Source organism: Tachyglossus aculeatus, chromosome 6 (assembly GCF_015852505.1).
Source record: "Tachyglossus aculeatus isolate mTacAcu1 chromosome 6, mTacAcu1.pri, whole genome shotgun sequence".
Taxonomy (NCBI): domain Eukaryota; kingdom Metazoa; phylum Chordata; class Mammalia; order Monotremata; family Tachyglossidae; genus Tachyglossus; species Tachyglossus aculeatus.
Window position 1 is genome coordinate 6,391,511 of NC_052071.1, and position 13,303 is coordinate 6,404,813.

Sequence of the window (13,303 nt, forward strand, 5' to 3'; positions counted from 1 at the left end):
CTCTAGGCTGTCAGCTTGTCGTGGGCAGGGAAGGCACCTGTTTATCGTTCAGTACAGTGCTGTGCACACGTACGTATGACTGATCTATCGATTCTGAATCGCCGGCGTGAGGAGGTTTCGGCCTCGGGGGCGTCTCGCTCCCAGGACCCCCGTCCCCGCAGGCCGTCCTCCAAGGGAGCGGGGGGTGCGAGTGGGAGGGGGATATTTTATGGACGGGCCTAGCCAAGGGAAAGAGCTATAGCTCAGGGCAGTGCTGTCCTCTTTCGCGTGACGTAGAAATGTACACACTTTGTTTAAATACTACGCAGCGCGGCGGGGGTCCCGTCAGTTGGCCCAAGGGAGGTCAGAGGTCAGGCTGAGCATCCCCCAGCCTCCTCCCGCCCCCCGGCACCGGCCACGGGGGGCTTCTGGAAGTTTGGGGGGCCCCCCGGCCGGACCGCCCGCCGCCCCCCCCGGGGAAAGCCACGGGTTCCCACCGAGCTGAACGCCTCCCGACCGGGCGGAGGGAGAGGCGGAGGAGGCCGGGATGCGGAGGGCCCCCTTTATCGGGGCGAGGGTCCGGGGCGTCAGGCCCAGCGTCCTCTGGAAGCGAAGCCGCGGCTGAAGGAGAAGCCCACGTCGGAGGCCTTGTACTTGCCCCAGGCCCCGAAGGGAACCACCACGGCCGTGCTGTTGTCCTCCGCGCCAAACTGGATGGCCTGCGGGCCCGACGGACAGGAGGGTCAGAGGTCGGGGGTCGCCCGGTCGGCGGGGACGCGGGCGGAGGGGTCGGGGGACAAGGAGGACGCGGGCGGGAGGTCGGGGGTCACCTGGTCGGTGAGGACGCGGGCGGCGTCGGCGGGGCTGGGGGCCTGGCTGACGCAGTCGCAGATCTCCTGGCTGTTGACGGTGAAGTTGATGCCGTCGGTGGTCAGCACCAGGAACCCGTCGTCGCCGTGATTCAGCTGCCGTCGGCGGGACCCCGGTGGGGGAGAGGGGGGCGGGGAATGAGCCCGGACCCCGCGCCCGCCGCTGCCCCGTCGGACACGGTCCCCGCCCCGGGGACTCTCGGTCTGATGCGGGGGAAGCAGGGGTGGGGGGCTTACCCCCATCTTACAAGGGATGATGATAATAATAATGATGGTATTTGCCAAGCGCTTCCTATGTGCCAAGACTGCTCGAAGCGCTGGGGGAGATACAGGGTTGCCCCAGGACTCACCGTCTTAATCCCCGTTTTCCAGATGAGGCCACGGAGGGCCAGAGAAGTGAAGTGACTTGCCCAAAGTCACACAGCAGACAAGTGGCGGGGCCGGGATCAGAAGCCACGGCCTCCACCGAGCCACGCCACCCGAAAGGCGCCGGGCCCCTCTCTGGCTTAGCCGCTCGAGGGCCGGGGTCACGTCTCCTAAGTCCACTAATAGTAATAATAATAATAATAATGGCATTTATTAAGCGCTTACTATGTGCAAAGCACCGTTCTAAGCGCTGGGGAGGTTCCGAGGTGATCAGGTTGTCCCACGGGGGGCTCACAGTCCCCATTTTCCAGATGAGGTCACTGAGGCCCAGAGAAGTGAAGTGGCTTGCCCAAAGTCACCCAGCTGACAGGTGGCGGAGCCGGGATTTGAACCCATGACCTCTGACTCCAAAGCCCGGGCTCTTTTCCACTGAGCCACGCTGCTTCCCACTGTCCTCTCTTTTTTTACTCTATTTATGTATTTATTTATTTTATTTGTCCATATCTATTCTATTTATTTTATTTTGTTAGTATGTTTGGTTTTCTTCTCTGTCTCCCCCTTTTAGACTGTGAGCCCGCTGTTGGGTAGGGACTGTCTCTAGATGTTGCCAATTGGTACTTCCCAAGCGCTTAGTACAGTGCTCTGCACATAGTAAGCGCTCAATAAATATGATTGATGATGATGATGATGATGTCCTCAGGGATCTTGTCTGCGGCCTAACTCGACTGTCCTCTCCCAAGCGCTTAGCCCAGCGCTCTGCACACGGGGGTCTGTGAAGTCCTTGAAGGTGGGGGGGTCGCGCCTACTGATGTTATCATCCTCTTCCCAACATTTCGCCCAGCGCTCGGCACATGCTCCGGTCCACGGGTGGGATCGAAAGCCGAAGGGGGTCAGAGGTTGGGGGTCACCTGGTTAGTATACAGGACTGGAGTACTCTCCCAAGGCCCCCGTCGCCCCTTATTTTGGGGGGCGGGGTTCGGGCATTCTGCCCCCTGCCCCCAATTAATATTAATAATGATGGCATTTATTAAGCGCTTACTATGTGCAAAGCACCGTTCTAAGCTCTGGGGAGGTTACAAGGGGATCAGGTTGTCCCAGTTTTAATCCCCATTTTACAGACGAGGGAACTGAGGCCCAGAGAAGTGAAGTGACTTGCCCAAAGTCACCCAGCTGACAGGTGGCGGAGCGGGGATTTGAACCCGTGACCTCTGACTCCAGAGTCCACTAAGCCATGCTGCTCGGGCCTGAGGTCTTCAGTGCCAGGTTGTCCCACGGGGGGCTCACAGTCTTCATCCCCATTTTACAGATGAGGGAACCGAGGCCCAGAGAAGTGAAGTGACTGGCCCAAAGCCACCCAGCTGACAGGTGGCGGAGTGGGGATTTGAACCCATGACCTCTGAATCCAAAGGCCGGTGCAGTTTCCACTGAGCCACACTGCTTATTATTATTATGATTATTATTATTATTATTATTAATCTGCCCAGGATCAGGGGGCGAGAGGGGACAGCCCCTCGCGGACCTGATGAGCTTGGGTCCACTCCAGCGCTTAGCACAGTGCCTGGCACATGGTCAGCTCTTCCCACATTCCGTAAAGAGGAAAAGGAACGAGGCTGCCCGCAGTGTCGGACCGTCCTCTCTGACTTGCCCAAAGTCACACAGCTGACCGTTGGAGGAGCCGGGATTTGAACCCATGACCTCTGAGTCCAAAGGCCGGTGCGGTTTCCACTGAGCCACACTGCTTCTCGTTATTATTATAATTATTCATCATCACCATCAATCGTATTTATTGAGCGCTTACTATGTGCAGAGCACTGTACTAAGCGCTTGGGAAGTACAAATTGGCAACACATAGAGACAGTCCCTACCCAACAGTGGGCTCCCAGTCTAAAAGATTAATAATAATCATTATTATTATTATTATTAATCTGCCCAGGATCAGGGGGCGAGAGGGGACGGCCCCTCGCGGACCTGATGAGCTTGGGTCCACTCCAGCGCTTAGCACAGTGCCTGGCACATGGTCAGCTCTTCCCACATTCCGTAAAGAGGAAAAGGAACGAGGCTGCCCGCAGTGTCGGACCGTCCTCTCTGACTTGCCCAAAGTCACACAGCTGACCGTTGGAGGAGCCGGGATTTGAACCCATGACCTCTGAGTCCAGAGGTGCGGTTTCCACTGAGCCACACTGCTTCTCATTATTATTATAATTATTCATCATCACCATCAATCGTATTTATTGAGCGCTTACTATGCGCAGAGCACTGTACTAAGCGCTTGGGAAGTACAAATTGGCAACACATAGAGACAGTCCCTACCCAACAGTGGGCTCCCAGTCTAAAAGATTAATAATAATCATTATTATTATTATTATTGTTAATCTGCCCAGGATCAGGGGGCGAGAGGGGACAGCCCCTGGTGGACCTGATGAGCTTGGGTCCACTCCAGCGCTTAGCACAGTGCCTGGCACATGGTCAGCTCTTCCCACATTCCGTAAAGAGGAAAAGGAACATGGCTGCCCGCTGCGTCGAACCCGTCCTCTCCCGAGCGCTCAGCCCAGTGTCCCGCACGCAGTCGGGGCTCACTCAGCCCGGAGGACCCGCGCGTTTTGGGGGAGGTAGGAGGGCCGGGTGGGCGGTGCGGGGGGGGGGGGGGTCCCTCACCATGATCCGTTTAGTTTCGGGCTCGGCGATGACCCCGCTGGCCTTGAGGTCGAGGTCTCCGATGCTGCGGGTCATGGCCAGCCGGCCGTTGACCAGGGGCTGCCCCAGGCTGTTCCAGGCCACGAACCCGCCGCTCCTCTTGATCCTGCCCGACGACACGGGGGCCCCGGGTGGAGCGGGGGTCTCCGGGGGCGTGGGGCCCGAGGGGAGGGGGACGGGCATCACCGGGCACGGGGCCGGACGGAGGTGATGATGGCACTGATTAAGCGCTACGGTGTGCCAAGCACTGTCCTAAGCTCTGGGGAGGTTACAAGGGGATCAGGTTGCCCCAGTTTTAATCCCCATTTTACAGATGAGGGAACTGAGGCCCAGAGAAGTGAAGTGACCTGCCCGAAGTCACCCAGCTGACAGGTGGCGGAGCGGGGATTTGAACCCGTGACCTCTGACTCCAGAGTCCACTAAGCCATGCTGCTCGGGCCTGGGGTCTTCAGTGCCAGGTTGTCCCACGGGGGGCTCACAGTCTTCATCCCCATTTTCCAGATGAGGGAACTGAGGCCCAGAGAAGTGAAGTGACCTGCCCAGTCACCCAGCTGACAGGTGGCGGAGCGGGGATTTGAACCCGTGACCTCTGACTCCAGAGTCCACTAAGCCATGCTGCTCGGGCCTGGGGTCTTCAGTGCCAGGTTGTCCCACGGGGGGCTCACAGTCTTCATCCCCATTTTCCAGATGAGGGAACTGAGGCCCAGAGAAGTGAAGTGACTTGCCCGAAGTCACCCAGCTGACAGCTCCCCCTTTTAGACTGTGAGCCCACTGTTGGGTAGGAACTGTCTCTATATGTTGCCAATTTGTACTTCCCAAGCGCTTAGTACAGTGCTCTGCACATAGTAAGCGCTCAATAAATACGATTGATGATGATGATGATGACGACAGGTGGCGGAGCGGGGATTTGAACCCGTGACCTCTGACTCCAGACCCACTAAGCCATGCTGCTCGGGCCTGAGGTCTTCAGTGCCTTCAGTGAAGCAGCGTGGCTCAGTGGAAAGAGCCCGGGCTTTGGAGGCAGAGGTCATGGGTTCAAATCCCAGCTCCGCCAACTGTCAGCTGTGTGACTCTGGGCAAGTCACTTCTCTGGGCCTCAGTTCCCTCATCTGTAAAATGGGGATGAAGACCATGAGCCCCACGAGGGGCAACCTGATCGCCTTGTAACCTCCCCAGCGCTTAGAACAGGGCACATAGTAAGCGCTTAATAAATGCCATCATTATTATTATTATTATGCAGTGCAGAGGCCCCCGGGTGCCCGGAACAGGGTCCTGGCCCATGAGAGGTGCCCAGGACAGTGCCCTTCTCAGGGTAGGGGCCCAGTACAGTGCCCTGCTCATAGTAGAGCCCCAATAGAGCGCCCTGCACGAGGCAGGTCTCCCAACCAATGTGTTGCCCATGCAAACTAGGCACTGTGTCCAGTGCCCGACCCATGACAGGCACCCAGTACAGCACCCTGCCTGAAGTAGGGACCCGGTATGACCCCCCGCCCACAGGATGGGGGGGCGCGGGGCGGGTACCTGGCCTTCTCGTCCTTCCTCTCGGGGGTGTGGTCGGTGGTCAGCTTGAGGGGCTTCCCGGCGCGGCAGAGGAGGGCGCGGCTGTCCCCGACGCTGCCCACCACCAGCTCGATGCCGTCCCGCAGCAGGGCCACCGTCGCCGTCGTGCCCGAAGTCTGCCCGGCACCTGCAGGGAGGGTGCCCACGGGGCCGCGGGTCAGGGGTCGCCGGGGGGATCTTCCCGGCGGCGGGGATCGTCCTCTCCCGGGCGCTCAGTTCAGTGCTCGGCACACGGGAGACTGTGGACGCAGCGGTCTCGTCTACCAACTCTGTTGGATTGTCCTCTCCCCCGTGCTCAGTACCGGGCTCTGCGTACAGCAGAGCGCTCAGTAAATACCATCGATGGATGGAGCTCGGGGATGCCGACGGGAACCCCGGGCTGACCGCTTTCGCTGGGGGCTGGACTCCGAGATACAAGAGAAAACAGTTTTTCTTTTTGGTTTGTTCCTTCTCTGTTTTTTTGTTAGGGTATCAACTGTTTCCTATACGCCAGGCACTGTACTAAGCGCTGGGGTAGATCCAAGCTAATCAGTTCGGACCCAATCCCTATCCCACTTGGGGCTCACAGTCCCAGTCCCCATTTTCCAGATGAGGGAACCGAGGCCCAGAGAAGGGAGGCGACTTGCCCAGGCGGCGGAGCCGGGATTTGAACCCGGCCGTGCTGCTCCTTGTTAAGTGAAGGGACTCACCCAAGGTCTCTCACCAGACAAGCGGCCGAGCCGGGGATTAGAGCCAGGTCCTCTGATTCCCAGGCCCGGGCTCTATCCACTAGGCCGTACTGCTTCTCTTGGCAAAGTTCCCTGCGAATGTCTCTCAAGGAAGGAAGCCCCCTTCCATTCTTGTGCGTTGGGTGGGAATGGGGCGGGCAGATTTGTTTTGGCGAAGACGTAAGCCACCCCTGGGGTCTCGCATTACCCCGGCTTTAAATAGCCCCAACTCTCCCTGGAGAAATTCCCGCGAGCTCCTCGCTCCCCTCTCCTTCCCAACAGGCCGAGGGAAGCCAGGGATATTTTGGGCGGGGTGAGCTGGAGTTTCTGGCCTGGAGAATTTCCAGACCGGAGAGTCCCCCAGGGCTGGAACCGTTCTCTCCTGGAGAACCTCCAGTCTGGAGGGTTTCCAACCTCAGAGAGCCCTCGGTCCTGGAGTTTCTGGTCTGGACAGCCGTCGGCCTGGACGGCTTCTCCCCTGGAGAGCCCCTGGTCTGGGGACGTTCCCGTCTGGAGAAATCCCCCTCCTGGTTGGGAGCGTCCATTTCGGAGCACCCTCGGTCTTGGAGATTCAGATCCGGAGCTTTTCTGTTCCGGAGGACCCCCGCTCTGATGGGTTTCTGTTTCTGGAGAGCCCCTGATCTGGGGAGTTTCTGGTCCGGAGACATGCCCCTTCTGTCCCAGTCCGGACAGTTTCTCGTCTGGACAGCCCCTGACGTGAGGAGTTTCTGGTCCGGAGAGCCCCCGGGCTGGATAGTTTCTCTTCTGGAGAGACTCCCCCCGACCCCGACCAATCTGGAGTTTCCATTTTAGAGTGTCCTCAGTCGTTCTAGTCTTGTGAGCCCCCACACTGGACAGTTTCTCTTCTGGAGAGCTCCCAATCTGACCAGTTTGTAGTCTGGAGAGATTTCCCCCGACCCCCATCTGGCATTTCCATTTTGGAGCATCCTCGGTGTTGGGGTTTCTGATCCGGAGAGTTTCCGTTTCTGGAGAACCCCCGGTCTGAGGAGCGTCTGTCTGGAGAGACCCCCCCTCAATCCCACTCTGGACAGTTTCTCTTGTGGAGAACCCCCGGTCTGAGGAGTTTCTGGTCTGGAGAGGCACCGCCTTGGACGGTTTCTCTTCTGGAGAGCCTCTGGCGTAAGGATTTTCTGGCCTGGAGGGGCCCTGGTCTGGACAGTTTCTCTTCTGGAGGGTCTCCGGTCTGGTCTGATCGATTCATCGGTTGATTGATTGGAAAGTGACCCAACTCATAGATCTTCCCAGAAGGTTGGCTTTCTACCCAAATCCCCACCTCAGCCTGGCGTGCTGGCAAAGATGGCCACACCTTGGGAAAGCCCACGAGCAGTGCAGCCTAGTGGGTAGAGCCCGGGCCCGGGACTCTGAGGACCTGGGTTCTCGTCCCGGCTCCTCCGTTTATCTGCCGGATGACCCTGGGCAAGTCACTTGGCTTCTCCGGACCCCCCCCCCGCAGAACGGGGATTCGATCCCTGTTCTTCCTCCTGCTTAGAGCGGGAGGCTCACGCGAGGCCTGAGGATGCTTAGTGCGGTGCTTGGCTAAGAGCAAAAACAGCACAGCGACGGACACTCTGAGCCCACCTCTCAGCTTCACAGAAGCCGAGTCCCGAATCCCCCCCGCCCGGCTCCCCTTCCCGACTCGGCCGGCCCACGCCCCTCCGGGGCCGGGCGGGCGCCGCCGACCCACCGTCCGCTGCCAGCCGAGTGCTCTGGGCAAACGCTCGGTCGATGTCCAGAAACGCCCTGGTCAGCGCCGCTTCCAGGTCCTCGTCTTTAGCCAGGAAGTCCCTGCCAAAAATCCCTGGATGAGAAGCGGGCCTCAGCCTCAGAGCGGCTTCAAACCGCTGCCTCCGCCCTGGCCTCTGCCTCGGCCTCGGCTCTTTTCTCAGCCTCAACCGTAGGCTCGGCTTCAGCCTCAGCCCCAAGCCAACGGCGCCTGTGTTCTCCCCTGCCCTCCACCCTCGTGCTGGGGGACCCTCCCGGAGATCCTTGTCTCCCCCAGGGACCCTGTCTCTCCCGGGAATGCAGACCCTCCTGGGGGGCTCTGTCTCTCCTCAGGGCCATGTCTCTCCCATGGCCCCGTGTCTCGTGAGGACACGGACCATCCCGGGCATCCTGTCTCTCCCGGGGGCCTGTCTTTCAGTCAGTCGTACTAATTGAGATGTCTCTCCCTGGGGCCCGATGTCTCCCAGGGGCACGGGCCATCCTGGTGGCTTTGTCTCTCTGCGGGAATCCTGTCTCTGCTTGGGGCCTTGTCTCTCCCGGGGAGTCCTGTCTCTCCTTGAGGCCCTGTCCCTTCTGGGGCCCGATGACTCCCAGGGATACAGACCATTCTGGGGCCCTGTCTCTCTCAGGGAATTCTGTCTCTCCCGGGAGGCGGTGTCTCCCGGGGACCCCATCTCTTCTGGGGACTGATGTCTACGAGGGACACAGATCATCCCAGGGGCCCTGTCTCTCTTAGAGCCCCTTCTCTCCTAGTGTCTCCCTGTTGCTCACAAGGCCATCTTTCCGGGGCCTGGTGCCTCCCGGGAATCCCATCTCTCTGTGGACCGGTGTCTCGCGGGGGCCCTGTCTCTCCCAGGGGCCTAGCGTCTGTCTCGGGACCGATGCCCGTCGAGGGGCCTATCTCTCCCGGGAGCCGGAAGGTCCCCGGGGTGGGGCGGGGGCGGCCGTACAGGATGTGCTTCTCCATGTGAGTGTTGCAGAAGTCGGCGGCGGCGGGGCCCCCGTGCCCGTCGTAGACGGCGAAGTAGAGGAGGCGGTCGCCGAGGCGGGCCCGTCCGTAGCGGTCCTCGTTCTCCCGCCGCTTGCCGATCTGGCTGGCGCAGCCCACGTTGCGCAGGCTGAGGCTGGGGATGGGGTGGCCGTAGTGGATGCTGGGCGGCAGCAGGATGGGCTCGTCCAGGCGGTTGTCCCAGGCCCCAAAGGCGTCCCAGGCGGCCGAGGGCCGGGCCGGGGGCGGGTCCGGGGGCCCGGAGGCCGGGCGGCGCCGCGACGTGGAGCCCCAGCGGGGGCCGGGGGCCGGGGCGGGCGGCAGGCGGGAGGCCAGCAGGGCTCGCCGGCGGGCCTGGCTCCCTCCGCCCCGCGCCACGGACAGGAGGGCCGCCGTGGTCATCGCGCCGGCCCGGGGGCCGGCCGGTCTTGTGGGCCTGTGGGGGAGAGACAGAGGGAGTGACAGAGATGGAAAAGGGAGACGTATGGGGAGAGAGACGGTGAGAGAAATGGAAAAGAGAGAAAGGTGAGAAAGTGGTTGGTGAGAGAGAGGGAAAGAGCGAGAAGGGGGACACAGAATGGGGACAGAGAGACGCACAGAGAGGGAGAGGCAAAGACGGAGACGGAGAGAGGGAAAGGGAGAGATGTGGGAAAGAGAAGGGGGAGTGAGAAGTGAAAAAGAGAAGGGGAGAAAGTGAATGGCAAGAGGAGAGGGAGAGAGAGAGAAAGGGGACACAGAGAATGGGGAGAAACAGAAGGAGAGAGAATGAGAGAGAGAGAGGGAGAGGCAAAGACAGATATAGAGATGTGGGAAAGAGAAGGGGGAGTGAGAAGTGAAGAAGAGAAGGGGAGAAAGTGAACGGTGAGAGGAGAGGGAAAGAGAGAGAAGGGGGACACAGAGAATGGGGAGAAACAGAAGGAGAGAGAATGAGAGAGAGAGACAGAGGGAGAGGCAAAGACAGACGTAGTGAGAGATGTGGGAAAGAAAAGGGGGAGTGAGAAGTGAAAAAGAGAAGGGGAGAAAGTGAATGGCGAGAGGAGAGGGAAAGAGAGAGAAGGGGGACACAGAGAATGGGGAGAAACAGAAGGAGAGAGAATGAGAGAGAGAGAGAGACACAGAGGGAGAGGCAAAGACAGACATAGAGAGGGAAAGGGAGAGAGTGGGAAGGGGAGAGACAGAGCGAGAGAGGTGGGAAAGAGAGAGAAAAGGAGACAGTGAGAGATGGGAAAAAGAGAGAGAATGGGGAGAGAGGGAGAGATGGAGAGAGGGACAGAGAATGGGGAGAGGGAAAGAGAGATGGGAGGGACAGAGAGGAGGGAGAGGGGAGCGAGAGTGGAAGTTATTGCCCACAGGAAAGGCCAACAGGTCCTGCCTGTCCTCATGAGCGGAAGCCCTGCCCACCTCAAAACTTGTGGCTCAGAGCTCCAAGCCTGGATAGAAGCCCATTAGACTGGGTGCGCCTCAAAGGCTAATTAGGTTGGATCCAGTCCCTGTCCCACAAGGGGCTCACACTCATCATCCCCATTTTACAGATGCGCTCACTGAGGCCCAAGTGAACCGAGTCGCCCAAGGTCACACGTGGCGGAACCCAGTTCCTTCTGACTCCCGGGGCCAGATTTGCCGGGCGCTGGCGGGCGGCCGGGCAGCGAATGGCACGCCGCCCGTCCGAGACCCCCCCGGTCTGCACTGCTGCCTGGGTTACGCACAGTGCTTTGCGCTATGTTCGCTCTCCCCGGGGACACCCCGCTCTCCCGGAAGCCTCCGCGGCGAGGTGGTGGGCCCGCTTCTCCGGGCTCCTCGGAGGGTCTTGTGACGCCGTCACAAAGGAACCCCCCCTCCTCCTCCCCTGCCCCTCGCCCCCCTCCCCGGAGGGGCCGGCCAGAGGCAGCCAGCCTGCCCTCGGGGAGCTCACAGTCGCCCTGGTACAAAGGGAACAAGGTGGTAAACCGCCACCTCGTCTCCTCGTGACGGGAAAAGGAAATGACGACTGGATAAGACTGGAAGCTCCTTGAGGGCAGGGGTCATGTCTGTCAGCTCTGTCGTCCTCTCCGAAGCGCTCAGTACAGTGCTCTGCACACAGTAAGCACTCAATAAATTGCATTATGACTCCCCCCATTGGAGCAGAAGCTCCTTGAGGGCAGGGGTCACGTCTGTCAGCTCTGTTGTCCTCTCCGAAGCGCTCAGTACACTGCTCTGCACACAGTAAGCACTCAATGAATTGCATTATGACTCCCCCCATTGGAGCAGAAGCTCCTTGAGGGCAGGGGTCATGTCTGTCAACTCTGTTGTCCTCTCCCAAGCGCTCAGCACAGTGCTCTGCACACAGTAAGCACTCAGTAAATTGCATTATGACTCCCCCCATTGGAGCAGAAGGGCCTGGTGGGCAGGAAACAGGTCATGTTGTTGTTCTGTACTTCCCAAGTGCCTAACTCCTCGCTTTAGACTGTAAGCCCCTCATGGGGGGGGGGGGGGAATGTACTAAGCGCTTAGTACAGTGCACCGCTCAATAAGTAGGAGTGAATGAATGAAATGTGCCTACCAACTCTCGTATTGGACTCTCCCAAGCCCTGAATACAGTGCTCTGCACGCGGTAAGCGCTAAATATAATCGATAGATCGATCGGTTGATTGATCGGTTCTCCAGGCTTGAAGTCAAGGATGTTATCGATGATGATAATCACCACAATAATAATAATAATGCAGTTTGTTCCACAGTTACTGCGTGCCGGGCGCTGTGCTAAGCACGGGGGTAATCCCCATTTGACAGGTGAGAAAACCGAGGCCCGGAGAAGTGAAGTGACTTGCCCGGGGTCACACAGCAGACGGCTGGCAGAGTCGGAATCGGAACCCAGGTCCTTCTGATTCCCAGGCCCGGGCTCTTTCCGCTGCCTGCAATGGGTGGGTTTTTCTAGTAGGGCGGTTTGGTTTTTTGGGCGGTTGATTTTTTTTTAATTGTACTTGTTAAGGGTTTACTGTGGGCCAGGCAGTGTACTAAGCACTGTGGGAGCTGTTCTTGGCAAGCTTGGGGGCTCGAGGGGGGTGGTCTCAGCCTGGGGTCACCCCGAATTGCTCCCTTTATTCCCCCCTCCCTCAGCCCCAACGCACTTGCGTCCAGATCCGTCATTTAATTTCTCCCCGTGTCCGTCTCCCCCGCTAGACCGTCAGCTCGCTGTGGGCAGGGAACGTGTCCATCCACTCTGTTCTGCCGCCCTCCCCCAAGCACTTAGTCTGGGGCGCTGCACACAGTAAGCGCTCAATAAATACCATCGACTGATTGATTCGATTAAGGATTCCTCGGGCCCCTCAACCCTGTCAATCGATCGATTGATCTGTGCGCTGAGCACTGGACTAAGGCCTTGGGGCTTTAAAAATATCACAGACACATTCCCTCTCCCCCTCGTCCCCCTCTCCATCCCCCCCATCTTACCTCCTTCCCTTCCCCACAGCACCTGTATATATGTTTGTACATATTTATTACTCTATTTATTTATTTATTTTACTTGTACATATATGTATATATGTTTGTACATATTTATTACTCTATTTATTTATTTATTTTACTTGTACATATCTATTCTATTTATTTTATTTTGTTAGTACGTTTGGTTTTGTTCTCTGTCTCCCCCTTTTAGACGGTGAGCCCACTGTCGGGTAGGGACCGTCTCTAGATGTTGCCAATTTGTACTTCCCAAGCGCTTAGTTCAGTGCTCTGCACATAGTAAGCGCTCAATAAATACAACTGATGATGATGATGATGATGTATATATGTTTGTGCATATTTATTACTCTATTTTACTTGTACATATCTATTCTATTTATTTTATTTTGTTAGTACGTTTGGTTTTGTCCTCTGTCTCCCCCTTTTAGACGGTGAGCCCGCTGTCGGGTAGGGACCGTCTCTATATGCTGCCAATTTGTACTTCCCAAGCGCTTAGTACAGTGCTCTGCACATAGTAAGCACTCAATAAATACGACTGATGATGATGACAGTCAAGGGGGGGGATAGCAATAGATATAAAGAAAATTAAGGATTTGGACGTAAGTGCCGCGGGGGGGATGAATCGAGGGAGCGGGTTGGGGCCTCTTGGAGGAGATGGGCCTTCGATACGGCTTGGAATGGGGGAAGAGCCATTGTCTGTGGGATCTGAGGAGGGAATGCGTTCCAGGCCGGAGGCGGGATCAATCCATCAATCAATCATATTTATTGAGCGCTTACTATGTGCAGAGCACTGTACTAAGCGCTTGGGAAGTACAAATTGGCAACACACAGAGACAGTCCCTACCCAACAGTGGGCTCACAGTCTAAAAGGGGATGTGGGCGAGAGGTTGGTGGCGAGACAGACGAGAGGGAGGCACAGTGAGTACCGTGCCCAGGCCTCAGGGAGGAAAGGCAACGGC

General features: G+C 58.1%; 1 protein-coding gene across 3 annotated transcripts in view; it reads right to left on the bottom strand.

The window, feature by feature from the left end:
- Positions 1–13,303, bottom strand: part of PPM1K (protein phosphatase, Mg2+/Mn2+ dependent 1K) — a 24,296-nt gene continuing 10,993 nt past the window's right edge. The window contains exons 1-7 of one of the 3 annotated variants that reach the window (XM_038748239.1): positions 10,613–10,632; positions 8,869–9,342; positions 7,881–7,981; positions 5,430–5,595; positions 3,870–4,014; positions 810–944; positions 1–698 (exon numbers count right to left, since the gene is read on the bottom strand). In XM_038748239.1, the coding sequence (XP_038604167.1) occupies positions 567–698; positions 810–944; positions 3,870–4,014; positions 5,430–5,595; positions 7,881–7,981; positions 8,869–9,308 (1,119 nt within the window). In that variant the 5' untranslated portion in view covers positions 9,309–9,342; positions 10,613–10,632 and the 3' untranslated portion in view covers positions 1–566. Of the gene's footprint in view, positions 699–809; positions 945–3,869; positions 4,015–5,429; positions 5,596–7,880; positions 7,982–8,868; positions 9,343–10,307; positions 10,328–10,612; positions 10,633–13,303 lie in introns of those variants that run through there. The other 2 variants (XM_038748240.1, XM_038748238.1) reach the window with 2 other exon arrangements.